The 23,078-nt window shown below is 37.2% G+C and overlaps 1 protein-coding gene across 1 annotated transcript in view; it reads right to left on the reverse strand.

Moving 5' to 3' along the window:
• The window catches only part of TM9SF3 (transmembrane 9 superfamily member 3), a 69,749-nt gene that overhangs the window by 20,876 nt on the left and 25,795 nt on the right, over window positions 1-23,078 (reverse strand). Inside the window, exons 3-9 of the mRNA XM_007532631.3 lie at window positions 21,983-22,105; window positions 18,934-19,094; window positions 17,311-17,388; window positions 10,621-10,752; window positions 8,409-8,575; window positions 5,162-5,256; window positions 3,244-3,374 (exon numbers count right to left, since the gene is read on the reverse strand). Of these exons, the coding sequence (XP_007532693.1) occupies window positions 3,244-3,374; window positions 5,162-5,256; window positions 8,409-8,575; window positions 10,621-10,752; window positions 17,311-17,388; window positions 18,934-19,094; window positions 21,983-22,105 (887 nt within the window). The remainder of the gene's footprint in view (window positions 1-3,243; window positions 3,375-5,161; window positions 5,257-8,408; window positions 8,576-10,620; window positions 10,753-17,310; window positions 17,389-18,933; window positions 19,095-21,982; window positions 22,106-23,078) is intronic.

Below are 23,078 nucleotides of genomic sequence, written 5' to 3' on the forward strand. Positions count from 1 at the left end.
AGTTAAGCTCAGAACTGAGCTTGCACAATTCCATGGTGCCCAACAGACTTTTTAATTTTTTTTTTTAACAGAGGAAGAGAGACATAGAGGGAGATAGAGAGGAGACACACCACAGCCCTGCTCTAATGCTCCTGATGTATTGCCACCCACCCCCAAGTCCACTATACAGATAGCATCAGATTTAGGATCTATGATTTCCAGTACAAAGACTTCATACTCCAAATATTTTTTCATAATGTCTTATGGCAAAATCCTCATTCCCAAGAAATTCACACAAGCAAAAACTTGGGTATATAACACCTAAATCATTCCCAGATTCACAAAAAAAAGTTTTCCTCTTCCCAGAATCAATTTTTATTTCAAATACACTCTTTTATTTTCTGAAGCACCTCTTCCAGAACAACTCAATTTCAGGAGCATATATATTCACCTCTGGACAGTCTTTGACCTAAATTTTCATTTAAACACTCTCACGTCTCTCTGAAATAGTCTAAATCCTCAATCTCATGTCTTACACCTGAGGCACTAGACAGCTAGGATATTATAATCATCCTCTACCAATGAATACCTTAATAAAGCTGCAAAGATTGACTACTGCTTAACAAATGTATTCTGAAAGGGCTGAATGGTTTTAATGTGTCATTAGGTTAGAATTAGTAAAGAAGTTGACACATTTTCAGATGTATCTTGGGCTAGTCTTGTTGATCAAAATCCAGATCTGAAATGAGTAAAATGTGCTGTGTTCCCAGGCCTATTTAGGCCAAGACATCAATCTTAATTCAAATTTACTAAGGGTGAAATGATTTCTCAATTGCGGAATTTCTGAGAAAACAGAATGAGACTCAAGATCTCCCAAAGAATGGACTCAATGCCCAAAGGCTCACAAAAATGGGAGATAGGAAGAGTTAAGGCCCGAGGAAGAACATAAGAGTATCTGAAGACTGAAACTAGACCTTCACAAGGGTATTCAATTAGTGGAAACTCCAGCTTCTTCCTCTTCTTTTTTTTTTCCTCCAGGGTTATTGCTGTTGCTCAGTGCCTACACTACTAACCCACTACTCCTGGAGGCTATTTTTCCCATTTTGCTGCCCTTGTTGTTGTCATTATTATTGTTGTCATTGCTGTAGTTGTTGGACAGGACAGAGAGAAATTGAGAGAGGAGGGGAGACAGAGAGAGGGAGAGAAAGACAGATACCTGCAGACCTGCCTCACTGCCTGTGAAATGATTCCTCTGCAGGTGGGGAGCCGGGGGCTCAAACGGGATCCTTCCGCTGGTCCTTGCGCTTTGTGCCATGTGTGCTTATCCCACTGTGCTACCGCCAACCCCCGAAACCCTAGCTTCTTAGCAACACAGCACTTAGGGTATGGAAGCCTTTCAGCTGACAGATTCAGTCTGAAATACTGAGAACTGGAATTTGGTAAGCTCTAAAGATTGGTTTTTAAAACAGGACAAGTTGACTGGCTTAAATGAAATCCTGGGCACTAAGTTTTGTTTTGTTTTGTTTTAAGTTGCAAAGTGGTACTAATATAAATCCAGGATTAAGCATGGAATTCATGAGTCAATATAACTATTTTATCCAGTGAGAAATAACTGAAAATATAAATTTAAGCAAGCCAAACATTTTTTAAATATTTATTTATTCCCTTTTTGTTGCCCTTGTTGTTTTATTGTTGTAGTTATTGATGTCACTGTTGTTGGATAGGACAGAGAGAAATGGAGAGAGGAGGGGAAGACAGAGAGGAGGAGAGAAAGATAGACACCTGCAGACCTGCTTCACCACCTGTGAAGCGACTCCCCTGCAGGTGGGGAGCCGGGGGCTCAAACTGGGATCCTTACACTGGTTCTTGTGCTTTGTGCCACCTGCAGACTCCCGAGTCAAACATTTAATGAACATCTAGTTCAAGCACTGGCCTCATGTACTTAAGCTTCATATTCCAAACAAGTTCTAATACTTGAGTGGAGAAGTTGTTAGACCATACACATGATGAAACCTTACTGTGGGTGGGATGCACTTGACTCAGACTCTTTTGTTTCATATAGAATGTAAATTAAGAGCATGATATTTTAGAAACCTGCTAAGTAAGTACCAACAGCTAGCCTCTTATACAAAGATCAATGTTATAAGGCTCAGCAGTTTGATATGTGCTTTTAAAAGTGGTAACATTTATAATTTTAGTGAAACACAGCAATTCTGAAAATGAATTCACCACATCTAACTCAAAACTTTTGAAGACAGACACAAACTGAAGGGAAGACACCACAGCATCAGAAGCTTTCTCCAGTACTTTCCTTTCCTGGGGTCAGTGGAAGTGCATCCAGCAGAGTGCACACGTTTCATGTGCAAGGGCCTGGATTTAAGTCCCTGGTCCAAACAAGGGGAGAAGCTTCAAAAGCATTGAAATTGTGCTGCAGGTATATCTCCTTCTCTCTCTCATATTAGCAAAAACAGGGAAGAGGAGAAGACAGAGGAGAGGAAGAAGGAGAGGGAGAGGGGAGGGGGTGTCATATTTGAATGTCTACTATTTCTTTATACAGGCATTGAGCCCCAACATGTCTGGTGGTGAAAAAAAGAAAAAGAAACTTTACTTACTACGACTATACTTATCTATCACCTTAAGTCATCCATGTTACCCAACATGCAAATGCTTTCTTCTCTCTCTCTCTCTCTCTTTTTTTTTTTTTTTTTGCCTCCAGGGTTATCGCTGGGGCTCAGTGCCAGCACCAAGAATCCACTGCTCCTGGAGGCTATTTATTCTCTTTTATTGCCCTTGTTGAGTTTCTCCTATTTTTTACCAACAGCTCCAGCACTGCTGGAGAGGTAGCTAGCTCACTAGAGGAACCTCCAATGTTGTGATGCCTCTCCTGCTATGTATGTATCTGAAAAAGTGCCCCGGAGCATGATATTATACATGTACAAGTCCCCAGGTCCACAAAACCAAACCAAACCAAAAAAGGTTATAGGGACATATGGTACTGCCCCCGCCCAAACTCCAGCTCCTGTCATACTTAATAGCACTCTTTTACTTCACTGGTTCTAGAAATAAAGGAGGGGGGGGGAACTTAACCAAAATTGCACAAAGACTAACAAGTCTTTTCCTCACCTTAATTTTCTAAGTACTAAGTAAAGACCACACAAAACTACCTAAAATTTCATAAGCAGCAGTATCTTGGGGGGGAAGGGAGGCCTCATATCTGAATAGCTAATATTTTTTCAGTTTGAAAGCAAGAGTCCAGTAATTTACCATTGTTCCAAAGGGAATGGCTCTAGAAGCATGATAATAAATTGCAATAAAATTGATGAAGAAAGCAGTGCCGCACACCATCGCTGGGATAAGGAATGCCCCGATAAACATCTGCTTTATCCATCTCCTTCCTGCAAGAGAAGCAAAAGTATGATAACCAAAAAACAGGCAGGCACATACTCATGTTTAAAAGTTGATTATTTAGTACAATTTACTGAGAATTTTTATATAGCAAAATTGAAAGTTGATATTCTGCAAAAATGTTTCATAACAACAGCTATAAGATACACATTTAAGAACGAATAAAAACATTTTTTGAAGCAAGTGTATTCAAAAAGAGCAATAAACTATAATGAAGTATTCTAATGTTTGCCCTGATCCTGCCACTGAACTGCTATGAATTTTGGTTCAATTTTTCTAGGCTCCAATTTAGTATTTTCATATGACTACCTCGAGTTCTAGAGTTTTTTGAAGTTAATGAAGAATTGTCTATGTCCCCTAGCCATTTCTCAACTAGAGCAATTCTATGTCAAGTAGTTTCAGATAAATAGGAGTTGTATACTAATGCTTCTTTGAAAATGTTACATTACTTTAAAAAAAGAAGGGGGGGAGGTGCGGGCAAGTTAAGCATACATGGCATGAAGCGCAAGGACTGACAAAAGGATTCGGTTTGAGCCCCCAGGCAACAAAACAGAAAAAATGGCCTCCAAGAGCACTGGATTCATAGTGCAGGCACCAGCCCCAGTGATAATTCGGGGGGGGGGGGGGGGGGAGTCTGGCCCTGAGGCTTCTTCTTAGCTCTATAATTATAAATAAATCATTAAATTTTATCTATATTCTTGTAAAGAATAAACAACAGGATGAGTGTCCTTGAGCAGCTAGAATCAAAGAACTGAATTCCTTGTATTGGAAAAATTCTAAACAAGTGAACATATACTATTTAAATTCACATTAACATAGGAATATGTAATATTTAAATAGTTAAGGAAAACATTTTTAACTATGTAATAATTTTTTTTTGGAAGCCAGGGCCTCACACATGAACAATTTTACCACTCTCTATTTTTTTTACCAGGACAATGTTCAACTCTGCCTTATGGTGGAGCCGGGGATTAAACCTGGGACTTTGGAGCCTCAGGCATGAGAGTCTGCTTGCAGAACCATTATATCTACCCTCAGTGAATTTTACCACTCTGTCCCTGTTTCTTTTTCTTTGTGAATAAAAAAAAAGTCAGCTCAGAGCAAAGAAGCCATGATGAGAACAAAATAAAAAATTTTAAATGAATGATAAAGTGTTGTAAGTTATACTCTGTAGAAGCCTCCTATGAACCTTATCTAGGAGTTAGGCACTTCAAAGCAAAATAATATAACTTAAATATACCCTCCCATATGTTTTTCAGCGCCAAATTCATAATGAGAATGGAGATCATCTGTTAACTGTTTATAATTTCAGGAAACAATATGAAAGGATTCTATAAAAGCAAAAGAGAATACACAGGTTTTCTAGAGATTATACCAAGTAAAATAATCAAGGATTTAGTAATACCTATACTGACCTGTTTAAACTCCAAATATACCGCACAGTAAAATATTAACATCTATAATTAAAAAATACAAAGTGGGAAGTCAGGCAGTAGCACAGTGGGTTAAGCGCAGGTCGTGCAAAGTGCAAGGACCGGTGTAAGGAAACCAGTACAAGCCTCCTGCTGGAGAGTCAGTTGCTTCACAAGCAGTGAAGCAGGTCTGCAGGTGTCTATCTTTCTCTCCCCATTTCTGTCATCCCCATCTCTCTCCATTTCTCTGTCCTATCCAACATCAGTAACAACAACAATAATAACTACAACAATAAAACAAGGGCAGCAAACGGGTATAAATAAATAAATATTAATAAACAAATTTTAGAAAATACAAAAAATACCTCCTTGTCTAGCATACAGACTTCCTCCAAAATAACCATTCACTGGAGATGTAGCAGCATAGACAAATATGGCTGTACTGAGCATTGATCCTCTCCTACAGAAGTAAAACAAAGTACATCGTGAAATAAAACCAAAAGTTGAAATTATCATGTAGTCTATTGCAAAATGTTAGCTTAATTTCAAAAATAATTTTAAAAGGATAGAAAAAAAATCATATCCTAAAATTCAAAGAACCTCCAAAGTTTATCTAGTGAATGAATTTATAGTCGAAATTGCTCTGAAATGATACCAGGCTGATTTAATTTTTTTTAATCTGCTGTCAAATTTCATAATATTATATTCTAAACAAGTATTTCACTTTTTTTTTTTTTGGCAATAACACTGCATGCTGGCACAAGAAGTGTTTTTGCAATCCTATGAACCAATCAAAGCATATGGAAAAGGATATTCATCTGTTAAGAAAAATAATTAAAATATTCTTCTTTATAACTCAACTTAGCCTGCTGACAAGAATAAAGTGTAAACAGTATAAACTATACTAGTGTTACTGCTTCAAAAGACAGAACACTAAAACTTTTCATCTTTAGTTTCCCATATGCTTAAAAATGATTCTTAGAAGTCTACAGGCTCAGAAATCAGCATTAACCCAAATCACCAATTTTTAGCCTCTTCTTATAGAAGATAAAATATTGTCAATATGCATATTCAAATAAATAAATTGGTAAAGGATAGTATCATTTTCTACAATATAAAAATGTACTTTAGCTCACTCACTCAAAATTTTATGATAATTAAGCAGACAAAATAAAAGTCTGTAGATAAACATATAATCTTATCATTTGGTGTTATACCTTTAAGGAAAAATGCCAGAGCATCACACTAATTGGGAATAAATATTTTCATAAATTAACTACTTTTGGGAATTAACTTTCACTTTTATAGTAATTCTATGGAGAACACAAATGTATCATGTACTCTTGGTATATGTAGCACTCCTCTGCTCAAGTTTCTTACAGTGAATGTATAACAGTTTACCAATTTTACTGCAATATTTTACCAATAAACAGCTTAAAAAATACAGCAACATAAGAATGTTATTCTCATGTTTTAAATGATGGGCCTCAAAGTTAACTAGCTTTACAAACCAAATTTTGTTTTTTCAAGAGCCTAACTAAACACTGCAAACATACTAATTTATTCCTTCCCAGATTGTCATTAACAAATTTGACTCATTCTGTTTCTGTGTATGTGAAGGTCTAATGTTGGTAAAAACAAGACCAATCTATTACCAGTCAAAAGTTCTTAATGTCAGTAGAGAGGGTTAAAAAGACTACTCATGTGACCTGCACAACACACAGGTATTAAGTTTTCAGTACCCAGAAACATTTCTTCTAAAGAGTATGAGAGAACAGCATCAGTCAGATTTAAAGCCCAGACACCCCACTTCATAAATATTCTAAGGGTATGTTCCTTCAAAACAGACCATTTTAATCTACATTAAAAAATCTTTTGTCAGGAGTCAGGCTGTAGCGCAGCGGGTTAAGCGCAGGGGGCACAAAGCACAAGGACTGGGGTAAGGATCCTGATCAGAGCCCCAGCTCCCCACCTACAGGGGAGTCTCTTCAAAGTGGTGAAGCAGGTCTGCAGGTGTCTGTCTTTCTCTCCCTCTCTCTGTCTTCCCCCTCCTCTCTCCATTTCTCTCTGACCTATCCAACAACGACAACAATAATAAATGCTGTAGCAATAAAACAACAAGGGCAACAAAAGGGAATAAGTAAATAAAATAAATATTTTTTAAAAATCTGTTGTTCCAGGAAACTGTTTATTCCCATCTTTTCTCTCCAAGACCAAGGACTCCACAGTGGTTAATTTAATCTACTACTTAATGTAAAGCATTATACCATAGCATATTTGGAATGCTCTTCTTGTATATGGGGTTGAGTTCATCTGAAATATCCCAACACAGGAACTACTCACAAGAATAATCAAGTTTAGGCTCTAATCAATTACTTTAATATGTATATGGTAAGTAAACTACAAAGGTTATATTTTAAAATTTATAGAAACTACAAAGAATAGTTGTGTTGATTACTATAAATTCATTTCAGTTCAACAAGCATAATTGAGAAACTTCCTTATGTAAAGCTCTTTAAGTAGGTCTTTAGAAATTCAATGATAGGGGTGGGGGTAGATAGCATAATGGTTATGTAAATACTCATGTCTGAGACTCTGAAGTCCTAGGTTCAATCCCTCCCAACCATAAACCAGAGCTGAGCAGTGCTCTGGTAAACAATACAAAAAACATACATATTAAAAATAAAAAAATAATCATAAAATTTAAAAAAAGAAAGGAATTTCAATGATAGGTTAAGACCTAGCTGGCTTTCGTAAAATTTAATGTCTAAAGGTAAACACAATTTCAAGTAAGGAAAACTGAACAAACGAGGGTCAGGTGGTAGCGCAGCAGGTTAAGCACATATGGCACAAAGCGCAAGGACTGGTGGTTCGAGCCCCTGGCTTCCCACCTGCAGGATGTCGCTTCACAAGCAGTAAAGCAGGTCTGCAGGTGTCTTATCTTTCTCTCCCCGTCTTCCCATCCTCTCTCGATTCCTGTTCTATCCAACAACAATGACAACAATAATAATAACAACAATGATAAACAACAAGGGCGACAAAAGGGAAAAAAAATAGCACCAAGCCCCAGCAATAACCCTGGAGGCGAAAAAAAAAAAAAATTGAACATGCAATTAAAGAGCTATTCTTAGTAATAATTTGTCACTAACCTACAAATGCAAAGCATACTTAAGACAATGCATTATATGAATTGAAATTTCTCATTTTGGAAGTAAATGTAAAGTAGTAATTCAGTAACTGTAATCTTTATGCTGCTTAACAATGTTCTAGATCAATAGGTTAGCAGCTTTCAAGGAAAAATAAATGCCTACTCATACGGTAAAACACCTCTAGACTGAAAGTCATTCTGCTCATCATATGCCTCATGGAACATAACCTTTATAGCCAACCAGAATATTCAGTAAGGCTAGAAAAAAGAGTTTTAGGACCTAAAAAAAAGTATTGCTGAAGACTGTTATTCATTATAGTTTGTCTACAATCATATCGTTTATGCTGCTTAAACTAAGATAACTGAAGTATGCAAATATTTCACCAGAACTGATTTAAGATTTAAATGACTAAAACTATTCAAGAGAAGCAACAAGAAAAAGGAGCAAGATTAATTGTACTTACTCTGTATATAAGTCTTCTATCATTGCAACAATAATAACAATGAGAGACACAGCAAATATCTGACATCCAGAACCAATGAGAGAGGAAAATATCAGTGGATGACTTGATGGTCTAAATACATCTCCATGCACTTGCTTCCATCCATACTCATCTCCTAGGTCTCTATCCTATATACAGATACACGTAGAAGAAAATAAAATCATTCAGAATGAAACGAAAATATAGACAAGGTTAAAAAAATATATATATATATATATATATATGCTGATTACAGTTTTAAGTTCCTTCCCTCTAAACTCAACTGTTTCAAAAGGCTTAAATATTGAGAGAAGACATTCCAAATGTAAAACAATCACTGTCTCAGTAACTTAAAATACTGAAGTATTGTGGACTTTAGAAATGCAATGATAGGTTAAGATGGTTTTTGTAAAAATTCATTGTTGTATGCTTTACATTGGGTTGTTCTAGTTCTCCCCCCCAAGAGAATTGGATCAGTCCAGTTAGTTTCGCGGGCCTGCTTGGCCCCGCCCGAAGGAACCCCGACAAGAGTCCCAGAGTTGGAGAGTTAGAGAGAGTGCTTGGCGCTGCTGCGGGGGAAGGATGCAGGACAGATCTGTGTGGTGATTGGTTTGGGTTAGTTTATGAATCGTTGTTCCTGAATAAAGAAATACAGCTTCCCTGCCCAGCCGTATGTCTCTGGTCGTCTCTGTTACCCGCCCGTGAAGCTAGCCCGGCCGGCTGGAGCCGCCGAATTTTAACAACAATTCATTGTCTAGAGGCAAACACAGTAATTTAATAATTCATTTATATATTTACTTTGGATAGAAACAGAGAAATTGAGGCAGGAATCGGAGAGAGAAAGACTTGCAAATCTGTTTCACCGCTTGTGAAGCTTCCCCACTGCAGGTGGGAACTGGGAGCTTGAGCCTGGGTCCTTGCACACTGCAATGTGTGTGTTCAATCAGATGTGCCACAGCCTAGCCTTCCCAATACAGCAATTTAATATAATTAAATTTACACAGGTTCTGGAAGGTGGATCCCAGTTACATTCAGATAATAGGACAGAGAGAAATGCAGAGAGGAGGGGAAGACAGAGAGAGGGAGAGAAAGACAGACACCTGCAGACCTGCTTCACCACCTGTGAAGTGACTCCCCTGCAGGTGGGGAGCTGGGAGCTTGAGCCAGGATCCTTAAGCCCGTCCTTGCACTTCGCTTGACGTGTGCTGAACCTGCTGGGCTACCGCCTGACTCCCTACTCTTGCTATTTTCATCGTGAACAGGACTAAGTATGACGAGAGGCCCAGTGAAGAGTCAAAGAGAACACTGTAACAATCAGAATTAGATATACTAACAAAGAAATGTCCTATAGTCTATAGTCCAGACTCTAAGAAAACATGGGGAAAATAGCAGACAGTTAACTGTCTATAACATGTTTTTTAAAAGTCAGTTCTTCCTTTTTAACTGAAGTTAAAAAAAATGTTTTCTAAAAAACATATATCAATATTTTAGGACAATCTAATTTTGAAGGGGACATCTTATCAAATGTTTATGAAGCAACAAATATTTTAATTGATCCTCTGACATTTCACAATACAGCACAGTGTATTAAAAATATAGATTTTTAAATATCTTTTCAAACTTGGTTAATGACAGAGCATACCGAAGTAGAATACCCATTACCATTCTATAGAAAACAACTTTACTCTTTACAACTAAATCTATAATTTAGAAAGCAATTCTCCCCTCTGAGTCTACTAAGTTAAATGCAAATTTATTTAATTTCCACTCACTCTCTGAATTTTATGCAGTATTTAGCAGCATTAGAAAGGTGCAAGAGGTCTACAATACCCTAGCTACAATCCTGAAATTAATAGTTCTGAAAACTGAAAGCCCATTTCATAACATTGACATATACTTGTTGGGCAGTAAAACTTACATGAATTATCTAAAAGTAATTTATAATGCTCATTTAGTATTCTTAGGGTGTCCACATTTTACTAAAAAAGTTAACCTATTTCATTACAGGGCACAATAAAAATACTAATATGTTCGATTCAGGATCCCTTTCAGTAGTTTCATAATTTTCTAAAACCTGAAAATTCTGAATCCAGAAACTTATCTTTCCTCAGGGATTTCAGACAGGAAATTGTAAATCTAGAGTCTAATTGGGGGAGGGAAGCTTTATAATTACCAAGTAAAAATGTATGCTCACCATGTCGTCCATTTCTTCTTCTTTACTATATCGGGCATAATCTTTTCTTAAAGTTCTCATTAAAATCATTGAAACCAAGCCAACCAAGAAGATCACCATCATAAAGGAATTGAAAATTGAAAACCAGTGAATCTAAAATAATACAAAACAAAATATTATCAGTATGTAATTAGTCACAAAATCCACAGTTCTCATGATGACAAAGGCATATTAATGTGAACAGTCTTATAAAATCTTAAAGTTCCAAATTAAGACATACTAGAAATGAGTATTGGTTACAAAAGTATTTGGCTTTCTTTACAGTAATCCTCAGGTACCTTAAAAACACAACTACTGTTAACTCAGTAGTTCACAATGAAATTTACTACTATACAAAGTGTAACTTAGTTACATAGTATATGGCATTCTGCATTAGAGAAAGAACATACACAATGGTGTTAAAGCAGTCTGGGTTCCTAGTTGGGCAACACCAATTTTCTTATATCAAAAATAGAGGAAATAATACTATCTCATAAGTGATTGCAATCTTGAATAACTTTTTAAAAACTATTTGAATAACTTTTTTAAACTGTGCCTGATACACAGCAATAATACTCAAGAAATATGAGTTCCCTTCCCTCTAAATGAACAATCTGGAAATCATTTTCATAAAATACCAGGACTAAGTAATCTTAGCTGACTGCCATGAACTTAGGTCACCCTCAGAAATAATGTTTTTCGCCTGCTCCCATTTCACTGCTTTCTTCCAGTTCATTCCTTCCCAAAATTACCTAATTAGTTACCTAATGTACAGAGAACAGTGAGATGCCCCCAGTGCTTTAGACTTTGATTTCACCCATACATCTGACACAAAACTATGTACAGATTCAAGTTTAAATCACAAGGCATCACTGTATCTCTGAGTATCCCAGACTTCAGTGCAGCTGACTTAAATGAGGTCTATAGCAATGTCTGGGAATTCCTTATTATTTCATTCTCAATGTTCCTTAGGAGTAATTTCAATTTTTTTCTCTTTTCAAGAATTAACCTCATGCATTTTTTTAATTTATTCTCTTAAGTCTTTAATTCCTCATCAATCTCCTATAAACTGCTTCTCCTCTTAAATCAGTCTTTCCACTAGGCTTTAGATCTTACTTCTCAAGGTGTTTTCCTCCTCTCATTTTCAGCATCTAAACTGTCAACTTTCTCCAGCGTTAAAAATCTCCAAAGATTCCTATCTACAGTGAACCATGAACCTACGGTTGCTAATAGTTTAAGTAAGATAATCAATGTAAAGCATACAACACAGTATCTGGACCATACCTAACACAGACAACAATATTATTGTTATTCCCAATATTTTCTTTGAAAGTGTTTACCTTTCATCTCCTTCTTCCAGTCTTTTTCCTAGCCCTCTCCTTTCAATGCTAATACCTTTTAAATGGAACCTCCTTTAATTCTTGCCCCACTCGAGCATAAACACAAGCACAGCAGTCTCACCTTGCCCTATAAGGTTTCTCACAAAAGCCTTCAAGGAGCTTGTAAACCAGTTCAGCAGTCTACTACAGTCTGCCCCATTCTCCTTGCTAATACTATACTGCCATACTACACCACTGCTTCTCTTCTTCTGTGGTCACAACATCTACCCTTTGCAAACTTTTCCCAAAGCTCTAGTCTTGGTACTCTGATGTGATTTCTTCAGCCTCTTAGAATTTTTAACTACAATTCCAAAGATGATAATACCCTCCACCCCTTGTCCCTATCCTGCCCCCAAATATCGATTACTATCTCATTCACATTACAGAATTCAGTGACCTGCACTCACTTCCATGTGTCTACCTAGAGTTTGAGATTCAGACTACCTGACTTCAGCACCCTCTAGTGTTGCTAATCAGAAAGAAGTCTGCCTAGTTTGTCATAAATTTTAGATCACTGGAGATAAACTAGCTACACAATCAGTGTTGCCTCTTATGGAGCATTCACTATGTTCTGAACATGGGGTGCTTTGTATTTATTGGCATACTGAACTGCACAACTCTTTCAATATTCATTCTACTTGACCTACCAGCAACAATTTGGAATTAATCTCTCCACCTTCTACAATATACTTTATTTTATTTTCGAGGGTATGAAACAACCTCCCCAACCTTCACCTCAATGTCCCCAACTGGTTTCTCCTACTCTCCCTAAACTTCTATTATCTCTAGAACTCAGTCCTTGGCTCGCTTTTATTTTTGTTCTTCCTTGGTAATTATACCTAGTTTCACAACTTTAAATGCCAACTGCTGCAAAACCTGTACCACTCTCTACTGAACTCTTGACCTATATGCCCAACTAGCTGGACAGTCTGTCCATTTGGATGTCTTATAGACAGCATCAAAAGTATTGTGTTCTGAACTGCATTTGGATCTTCTCACCCAAAACCCCTTTTCAGTACAGTCTTTCTGCCCCAGTCATGGCAGCCCTACTGTAACAGATGCTCAGACTAAAAAGACTATAGTTTCTCAAACTTCACCCATCTTTTGTTCTTTATTAGTCTGTTAATATTGATTTACAAGATTATGAAAGGGTTACAATCCCATGCTGTTCCCACCACCAAAGTTCTGTGTCCCTATCCCTTTCATTGGACACTGTAGTAGTTCTCCCAGGGCTACAGATGTTGGTAATATTTATATCTGTATCTCACCCACCCATTTTTTCTACAGTACTGCCTTCACTTCCAAGTGTTCTTCCTTTTTTTCTTTTCTCTTTTTTTTTTTAAAGAGTATGTTTATTTATTCATGAGAAAGATAGGAGTAGAGAGAAAGAAACAGACATCATCATTCTGGTATATGTGTCGCTGGGGACTGAACTCAGAACCTCACGTTAGAGAGTCTAATGCTTTATCCACTGTGCCACCTCCGGGACCTCTGTCCTTTTTCCTCTTCTGTCTCAGGTACAAGAAACAGTGCCTGACTTCTGGTTTTCTAGACTCGTTTCCCTTTCAGTGATGGTTTAAAAATAAGATTCCTGATAACAAATACTTTGCATCTTTCTAATCATCTTCCCCTCTGGGAGTATGAACCAAAATTCTTTATAGGGTGCAAAGGTGTAAGGTCTGTCTTCTGTAGTTGCTTCTCCACTGGACATGGACCTTCTGTAATTGCTTCTCCACTGGACATGGACACTGGCAGGTTGATCCATATCCCCAGCCTGTTTCTATCTTTCCCTAGTGGGGTAGGGTTCTGGAGGGGTGAGGTTCTAGGACACATTGGTGAGATCATCTGTCCAGGGAGTTAACTATCCCTCTATTATCATGAATCCCTACTGGTTCTACCTTGAAAATATATTCACTGGAGGTCAGGCAGTAGTGCAGTGGGTTAAGCACACGTGGTGCAAAGCACAAGGACTGGCATAAGGATCCCAGTTCGAGCCCTTGGCTACCCACTGCAGGGAAGTCGCTTCACAAGCAGGTATCTATCCTTCTCTCCCCTTCTCTGTCTTCCTCATCTTTCTCCATTTCTCTCTGTCCTATCCAACAATAACATCAATAACAGCAATAATAATAACCACAACAACTATAAAACAACAAGGGTAACAAAAGGGGGAAAAATAGCCTCCAGGAGCAGTGGATTCATGGTGCAGGCACTGAGCCCCAGCAATAACCCTGGAGGCAAAAAAAAATATATATATATATATACACACACACACATACACACACACACACATATTGACCCTGACATCTTCTGACTATCATTGTTACTGCACATTAGTTAGAGACACAATTCACCTTTATATCTGGATTGGTGTAACATTTTGCCTATTAGCTATCCTACTTCTCCCTTTGTCTCTACTTGGTCTATTCTCAAGTAATTTAAATTTGCCATTCCCCTACTAAAAACTGCCATGTATTCAAAGGTCTTATAGTGGTCACCAACCATCTGGATTCTGCCGTCTGGCTTCATCTCTTTCTACTCATTTTCACTCAGCTTCAGGTACACTGATATCCTTGCTATTCCTCAAAAGCACCAAGCATGTTCTCAACAAAATAGTTCTCCAACACTGCTGCCTTAACCAGGGGTACTCTTTTCTTCAGAAACCCACATTGCTTTATTTCCTTAAATTCAAGTTTTGATTCAAATGAGATTCAGAGGTCTAGCCTGGCCACAATATTCAAAAGTACAACAGATCTCTCCCATGAAATAACTCCTGTTCCACAGTTCTGTTCTTTCCTTCTTTTTCTTTTTTCCTTTTTAGATACACATATCTTTGAACATACTACACATTTTACCTGTCATATTTATTATACGTCTTCCGCACTAGAATACACGCTCAAATAGGACAGGGATATTTGACTTTTATTCTCTACAGATCCCACATATACAGCAGAGTGTTTGACACATAGCAAGTATTCAATTATTATTTGTTGAAAGAGTAAATGTGGCATACTGTTGGACTAGTGAAAATATCTAAAAGTAGCCTTTGGGGGACAGGCAGTGGCATACCTAATTAAGTGCATACTTTACAGTATATAAGAGCCTAGGTTCAAGCCCTTGGTCCCCACTTGCAGGAGGAAAGCTTCACAAGTGAAGCAGGGCTGCTGGTGTCTCCTCTGTCTCTTTCTCTATATCTCCCTCTCCTCTCTCAATCTCTGTCTCTATCCAATAATTAAAAAAAATAAAATAAAAAAGAAACATGGCTTAAAAACAAATTAATTAAAATAAAGGCAGTGTTTGTCCCAAAGAGATTAGAAACAAATCAGATCTAGGTATTCCAGGAGAGGATGTCAGTAGAGTGCACTCATATTCTCAAGTTATTAATGTCTATACCTTTACCTGGTTATCATCACTACATTTAGAAATATCTGCATTCAGAATTATATGTGAAGGGGGGAGAGGAGAGACTTTAGCTCCAGGTGGAGTGTACAAAGTCCTTCAGTAAAGACTAAATCCCAAATTCCTTCTTTTATTTATTTCTAAGACAGACCTAACAACTGTTGTGTCTTTTTTATGCAGTGTTAGGAACTGAACCTAGTCTCCTGCATTTGAAGCACATACTCTATTGCTAAGCCAATGTGGCAGCTCCAGCTTTATGTGTTTTATCCCAGGACCCAGGAGAAACTAGCAGCGATTACTTCTGGGAGAGCCAGAACTTGTAGCAACAACACAAGTCTCAGATCATAAAAATATAGAGATAATATCAGAAATAGAGTATTAACAACTGGGGCTGGGTGGTGGCCCCAGTCCCCACCTGCAGGGGGCAAGCTTTGCAAGCAGTGAAGCAGTGCTGCAGATCACTCTCATGCTCTCTCTCTCTCTCCTTTCCTCCCTCCCTCTCTATCACCCCCTTCCCCACTCAGTTTCTGGCTGTCTCTATCGAAGAAATAAAGATAATTTTGAAAAATTAATTAAAGAAGACTTTAACTCTCAAGCATGAGGTCTCAAGTTTGAGCCCTAGCATCTCATGTACAAGAGTGATGTGTTGGTTCTCTCCTCCTCCTTCTCTCTCATTAATATTAATAATAATAATAATAATAAAAGAATATTAACAACCTTCAAAATTCCTGGTCAAAAGATAAGAGGCCAAACAGGAAGAAAGTCAGAAGAATGGACAAATCTCTTTATGTCCTACTTCTTTTTTCATCTCCATCCTTAAAGAAGGGAGTAATCAAAATATAATCTATATTTTACAATTAAAAAAAGCTACCTATATAAAACCAATAGCAAAGCACTGAAGATCCATGTTTAACTTGTTTATGTTGGTGGAGCATTTCTGTGTTTCTTATTTCTTTCTAAGCAAAAGATTTCCACAAAGAAAAGGTTGGTATAGTCGCACTCCATTTTCTCCCTCCTTCCCAGAAAAGATATATATTCTGCTGTTTCTCCACAGTGTTCAAGTTTTACAAAGGTAGGTGTCCATGAAGAAAGACTTGCAGTAGTCTAGGACTATCTGAGTGCAGTAAGTGTGTCTAATTCTCAGCTCTGATATTAAGCATAGTTTAAATGACATAGGCCACATTCTCGAATATAATGCTCACAATAAAAGCAGTATTTTGACTTTCTATATTGTATTATTCCTTTGTATTAATGTGTTTTAAATCACAGGCATGATAAAGGAAGTAACTATTTCTCTAAAGCCTTACCATCCTATGACTGAAATCTAAAGTTCACTATCTGTTAAATCTTTGAAATTCACAGCCAGAGGATAGTACTCTACATATGGTAAATGTGGGGCCAAACAGTGGTACATCTAGTTAAGAGCACATATTACAGTGCACAAGGACACAGGTTCAAGCCCCCAGTCCCCACCTGCAGGGGAGAAACTTCTATGAGTGGTGAGGCAGTGCTGCAAGTCTCTCTCTCTCTCTCTCTCCCTACTCTTCTCCCCTCTCAATTTCTCTTTGTCTCTATCCAATAATAAATAATATTTGTATTTATTAAAATAAACAAATATGGCAGGGGCCAGGTGATAGCACACCTGGTTGAACACACATGGTACATGGTGCAAGGACCCAGGTTTGAGTTCCCGGTCCCCACCTGCAGGGGGGGAAGTTTCACAAGTGGTAAAGCAGTGCTGCAGGTGTCTGTCTCTCTCCTCTCAATCTCTCCCTCCCCTCTCAATTTCTGACGGCCTCTATCTTTAAATAAAGATAATTAAAAAAAATTTTAATATGGCAAATGCTCATTAATGTTAAAACAATATTAAATGTCTTTAAATACATAATTTACCTACCCTGTGTTGAAAAAAGGATGGGTCCAGGTATTTGTCAAAGCGATCTTCAAATTTTACATCTGATTTTTTCCATTTTACCTGAAAAAAATTTTATTTGATTATAAAGACCAGTAAACAAATTATTAACTTGATAATACCTAGCAAAATTTGTAAAAGAAAAAAGGGGGCTGGGCAGTGGCACATCTGGTTGAGTGCACATGTTACCATGTGCAAGGACCCAGGAGCTCAAATCCCCAAACCTCTACCTGTGGGGGTGTGGGGTGAGAGTTTCACAAGCAGTGAAAAAGATTTACAGGTATCTCTCTCTAACCCACCCCACCCCAATTTCTAAATGTCTTATGTAATTAAAAAAAAAAAAGGAAATATGACTGCCAGAAGCAATGGATTTGTTGTGCCACCACTGATTCCCCAGCAATAACCCTGGTGGGGGAGAAAGCAGGGAGAAAAGGAAGGAGGAAAGATGGGAGGAAGGAAGGAAGGAAAAGAGAGAGGGAGGGATGAAGGGAGGGAGAGGAAAAGAAAGGAAGGAAGGAAGAAGGGAGGGAGAGAGGGGAGGAAGGAAGGAAATAAAGAGAAGGGAGGCAAACTGAAAAGTTAAAAAACAAGTGTGATTATAAAACCAAAGTTCCTGTATATTTACAGAACTTAAGGATAAACTATTTTAAAAATATTTATTTTTTAATTGAAATTGAGAAGGAGAGAGAGATCTGCAGCACTGTTTCACCGCTTGTGAAGCTTCCCACTCTGCAGGTGGAAACTGGAGGCTTGAACTCGGGTCCTTGCACACTGTAAAATGTGCCCTCAATCAGGTGTGCCACCACCTGGTCCCAAGAGATCATTTCTGTCCACAAAGACTATTAACTACTGCTGAGTTTCATACTCAGACTTGATGAATGTGCTTACTGAATTAAACACCATTAATTTATAGATTTTCTTTACATCTTTCTCATTACATCAGTTATATTGCAATGACCAAATTCTTTATAGGTTCAACTATAATTATTATTTGCATTGAATATATATATATATATATATATATATAAATTTGAAAATCTTTCAGACCTAGTTACTAACAATGAACTCATCCAACCTGTCAGAAGAAACTATCCATAATATTCTTCTGTCTGCTACTTTTAATCCTAATAGAATTAACCTGACAGTTGTGAAAGGCCTAGCAAGTTCTTACTACTTACTCTGCAGTGGTATGAGTTCTAACTGATAAAACAAAACATGGTAAACTAAATACAACTAACAACTTTCAATATAGCATCATCCCTCTGTGTAACATTATAAGGAAAAGAAAGAAAAATAAGCAATACTGCAATCTAAAAACATAACTGTAAAAATACATGGATGAGTTAGCAAACTGCCTACTTAGAAATGCTAAATTTTGCTGTAGCAAATGATATATCCTACAAATGTGTAACTAGTATACAACAGTACAAACCTAAAGCAAGTCTCCTTGTTTTAGGAAGCTTACTTATAGACAATAAAGAAATAAAGTTTTTAATGTTTTGTTACACTGTCACTTAGCTACATATTAATTTATTAAAATTCTAAAATGCATTTAAATACTGATATTGGGTCATAGTACTTCTTGTAAACAATTACTCTAATACGTACTGAATATGACATCTGGATTTTTGTGTTAGGAACTAATTTCACTTTCCCTTCACTAGTTAGATTAACATCAACAATTCGATTCCCATTAAAACCTATTTCAAGTTTTTTGTAGGTCCACAGATAGTAATCCTCTCCATTTTCATCTGCTTCACCAACAATACCTACAAAAAAAATAACAATTTATACAAGGTTTTATCACCTAATATTTGAAGTACAGCATCTCCATTATTCTTTATGGTCAGAACAAGGCAAATATGCAGGCTGGACTTTAAGTCTTTGTTAACTACCTAGCAAACACAGACCTTGACCATACCATGATGGAAAAAAAGATAAATGTTTAAAAACAACCATTCAGTAACTTGATCCTCAGAGCTCATGCTTTGTCCTAAGCATTACCAAATGCGAAACTATTATTCTCTACAGGACTTTTTAAAAATTCTAAAAGCTTTATCTCAAGAAAATCTGGTAACTTTTCTTCTAGTAAGGAACCCAATGGTTCAGAGAGTCTAGGACACCCAAAATTATCTTCCCTACACATGCAAATCCTAAAAACCATGGCTCTATAAAGATCTACTTTACAGTAGTAAAGTGTATTTGCCATGTTATTAATTAATAAGACCCACAGAAAAAAACTAAATAATGATAATCAAAAAACAATCCAGATAAGAAAGCCATAAAGTAGTAAAAAATAACAGAGGAACTTGCTCTTGTCACAAAAAGGAAACCCAGATTACTAACACAAATACTAATTCAGTCATTTATATGCAATGTAATAAGCAGTGATGACACATATAATTTTATCCTGAGATTAAATTTCATCTTAACACAACATAAAAATATCTGTTATGTTCAGTTTTATACTTTGTTGGTCATGCTAATAACTGTAAGAATGGGAGTCAGGTTAAGCGCAGCGGGTTAAGCGCAGGTAGCGCAAAGCCTAAGGACCGGCCTAAGTATCCTGGTTCCAGCCCTCAGCTCCCCACCTGAAGGGGGTTTGCTTCACAAGCCGTGAAGCAGGTCTGCAGGTGTCTATTGTTCTCTCCCCATCTCTCCCTCTTTTTTCCATTTTCTCTCTATCCTATGCAAAAACAACAACATCAATAACAGCAACAGTAATAACTACAATAATTACAACAACAACTACTACAACAATAAAACAAGGGCAACAAAAGGGAATAAATAAGTAAAAACAACTGTAAGAATTAGAATAGTGGGGCCCAGGAGGTGGCCATCCCAGATGGAGTGCAGTCTTATATGTATAAAGCCCTGGTTTAGACCCTCAACACCACATGGCAATACTAAGGAGAGCAACAAGAATGAACAATGAGGGCGCTCCATAAATGATGGAGCAGAGCTTTGCTGTCCCTATTACTCACAATCCCTCCCATCCAGGCCTGCCCCCTCCCCCAAAACAATGCAGAATACTTGGGATAGAAGGCTGCACATGTACAAGGCCCTGGGCTCACCCTCAGCACATTAAAAAGTTAACCAATTAAATTTAAAAGTGATATACTTTTTTAAAGACTTAAAAAGAAAAATATAATGAAACACACTCGCTGTGCATTTCCTTTTACACAATTTTAATCTAACCTAAAAAATAATTACACTTATAGGAAGTAATACAGGAACTAAAAAAAAAAAAATCATTCAAGAACCAATCATGCATGAAAATCATACTACCCCACAGGGTTACAAAAGAGAAAAGCAAAACAAAACTTCAATAATCTGTTTAGTTTCTTTGACTGTATTTGATAGAGTAGTAAGTCAGAATAAGATATGAGAAAGACAGGAGGAGGCTATTTCAGACTGTTCAAGGCACCTTTAAATTCCCTTGAATATGCAAAATTATAGCGCATGAAGCCATTTTTTTAGTTTGGTGTCATAATTTTTATAAAATGGTAATTTTATAATTTTTATTAGGGGTAAAATAGAATTTCAATCTTCAAAATGAGGCTAGACTATCACCGCATAAAGTTATATTTTAAGAGAGCTAAAAGTAAGGCGTAGCAATTTAAAAATTCTCTCGTGGGAGTCGGACGGTAGTGCAGCGGGTTAAGTGCAGGTGGCGCAAAGCACAAGGACCAGCATAAGGATCCTGGTATGAGCTCCCCACCTGCAGGAGAGTCATTTCACAAACGGTAAAGTAGGTCTGCAGGTGTCTGTCTTTCTCTCCCCGTCTTCCCCTCCTCTCTCCATTTCTCTCTGACCCATCCAACAATGACAACTTCAAATAACAACAACAATAACTACAACAAAAAATCAACAAGGACAAAAAAAAGGAATAAATAAATACATTTTTTAAAAAATCTCTAGTAACAGAGAACCACAAAGCTGATATTAAAATCATTCTGTGAGGTGGATGAGATAGCACAATAGTTATGCAAAGAAATTCTCATGCCTGAAGCTCCTAAGTCCCAGGTTCAATCCTGCACACCACCATAAGCCAGAGCTGAGCAGTGCTCTGGTTTAAAAATAAATGAATAAAATAATAGCAATAATTAATAATAACAGTAAAGTAAAATAATTCTGTGAACAGCTAAGAAGTTGACTTAGAAACTAGAATGCATGCTTTGCATGTCTCAATCCCCAGTACTGCATATGACCAAGTGGTGTTTTGATGTCTTCCTTATTCATTAAACACAGAAATAAACCTTTAAAAACCATTCTGTAAAAACAGCTAATACCGGAGTCGGGCTGTAGCGCAGTGGGTTAAGCGCAGGTGGCACAAAGCACAAGGACCGGCATAAGGATCCTGGTTCGAACCCCGGCTCCCCACCTGCAGGGGAGTCGCTTCACTGGCGGTGAAGCAGGTCTGCAGGTGTCTTTCTCTCCTCCTCTCTGTCTTCTCCTCCCCTCTCCATTTCTCTCTGTCCTATCCAACAACGACAACAACAATAATAACTACAACAATAAAACAAGGGCAACAAAAGGGAATAAATAAATAAAATAAATATTTAAAAAAAAACAGCTAATACATTCAGCATTCTGACCAGAGTCATTACATAAATCTTACTTGCTATGCAAACATTCCCAAAGCTTAAATACTTACCCCAGATTGGTAAGTCATCTATGTACATCTGGTACCAGTAGTGGTTTTTTATTGCATATACAAATGCATCTCTCTTTTCTTTATCTAAGTCAATTTCACAATAAGTGGCTGGCATCACATCATCTGCATAAGGGAAAAATTACTAAAAATTACACAGGCTTGCAAAATAGTTACAGAAGTAAGCCAACATTTTCTAAAGTTAAATTTCTAGTAGTTTCTAATAGTTACATCTGGATGACAAAAGGGAGGGTGCTGTTTAGTATATAATTGTCTGAGAGTTTTCACAATAAAAGAATTGTAATCATTATCTTCAACAATTACCTAATTTAAATTTATAAGAAAATCATGCAAGAGCATTTAAAGTAACTTTAAAATGAATGAATAAATTTATTTAAAAACAAAAACTAAAGGCTGAACACATAAAAGAAGCTTCTACTGAGTATATAAACAACTTAAAAGTATCACCTTAAGTACAGATAAGAATTTCTAGCTACAAAATCTGGCATAAATAATTCTTTTAAACATTCTTATACACCCCAAGTCTAAAGTCTGCAGAGTCTATGGGGAATCCCAGTAACCAGAATTAGGAAGATTAAAAAGACAAAGCAATTATCTAGCAGGTGTCACTGTTTATAAATGACCCAAAACTCCCCCCTAGAGATGAGTCATTGCCACTCATGATTGCACTCAAAGTAGTTTTACCAAACACTCTTCAGATGATCTATAACTTATAAACCTTTGGAAATTACTTTCAAAACTGCTGCCACCAAAAGTATTGAATTGTTTGTATGCTACTTAAGCAATTTTAAAGAAAAACAGAAACAAGTGCAGTACTTTTTTTTTTAGTCACCAAGGTTTTGATGGACTTCTCCCCCCCCCCTTTCTTCAGATAGAGGATGAAAGAGGGGCAGGGATGAAGGAGGTGAGACACCACAGCACTGCTTCACTACTCATGAAGCTTCCCCTTTGCATGGTGCTATGTGGTACCCAGGAGTTCAAAACAAAGTCCTCATGTGTGGTAGATGAGCAAGTATCACCCAGCCCCAATTAATGCTTGTTTCAAATTTTCCTGTGGCTGGGGATAGCATAATAGTTA

This window comes from Erinaceus europaeus, chromosome 1, assembly GCF_950295315.1.
Source record: "Erinaceus europaeus chromosome 1, mEriEur2.1, whole genome shotgun sequence".
Taxonomy (NCBI): domain Eukaryota; kingdom Metazoa; phylum Chordata; class Mammalia; order Eulipotyphla; family Erinaceidae; genus Erinaceus; species Erinaceus europaeus.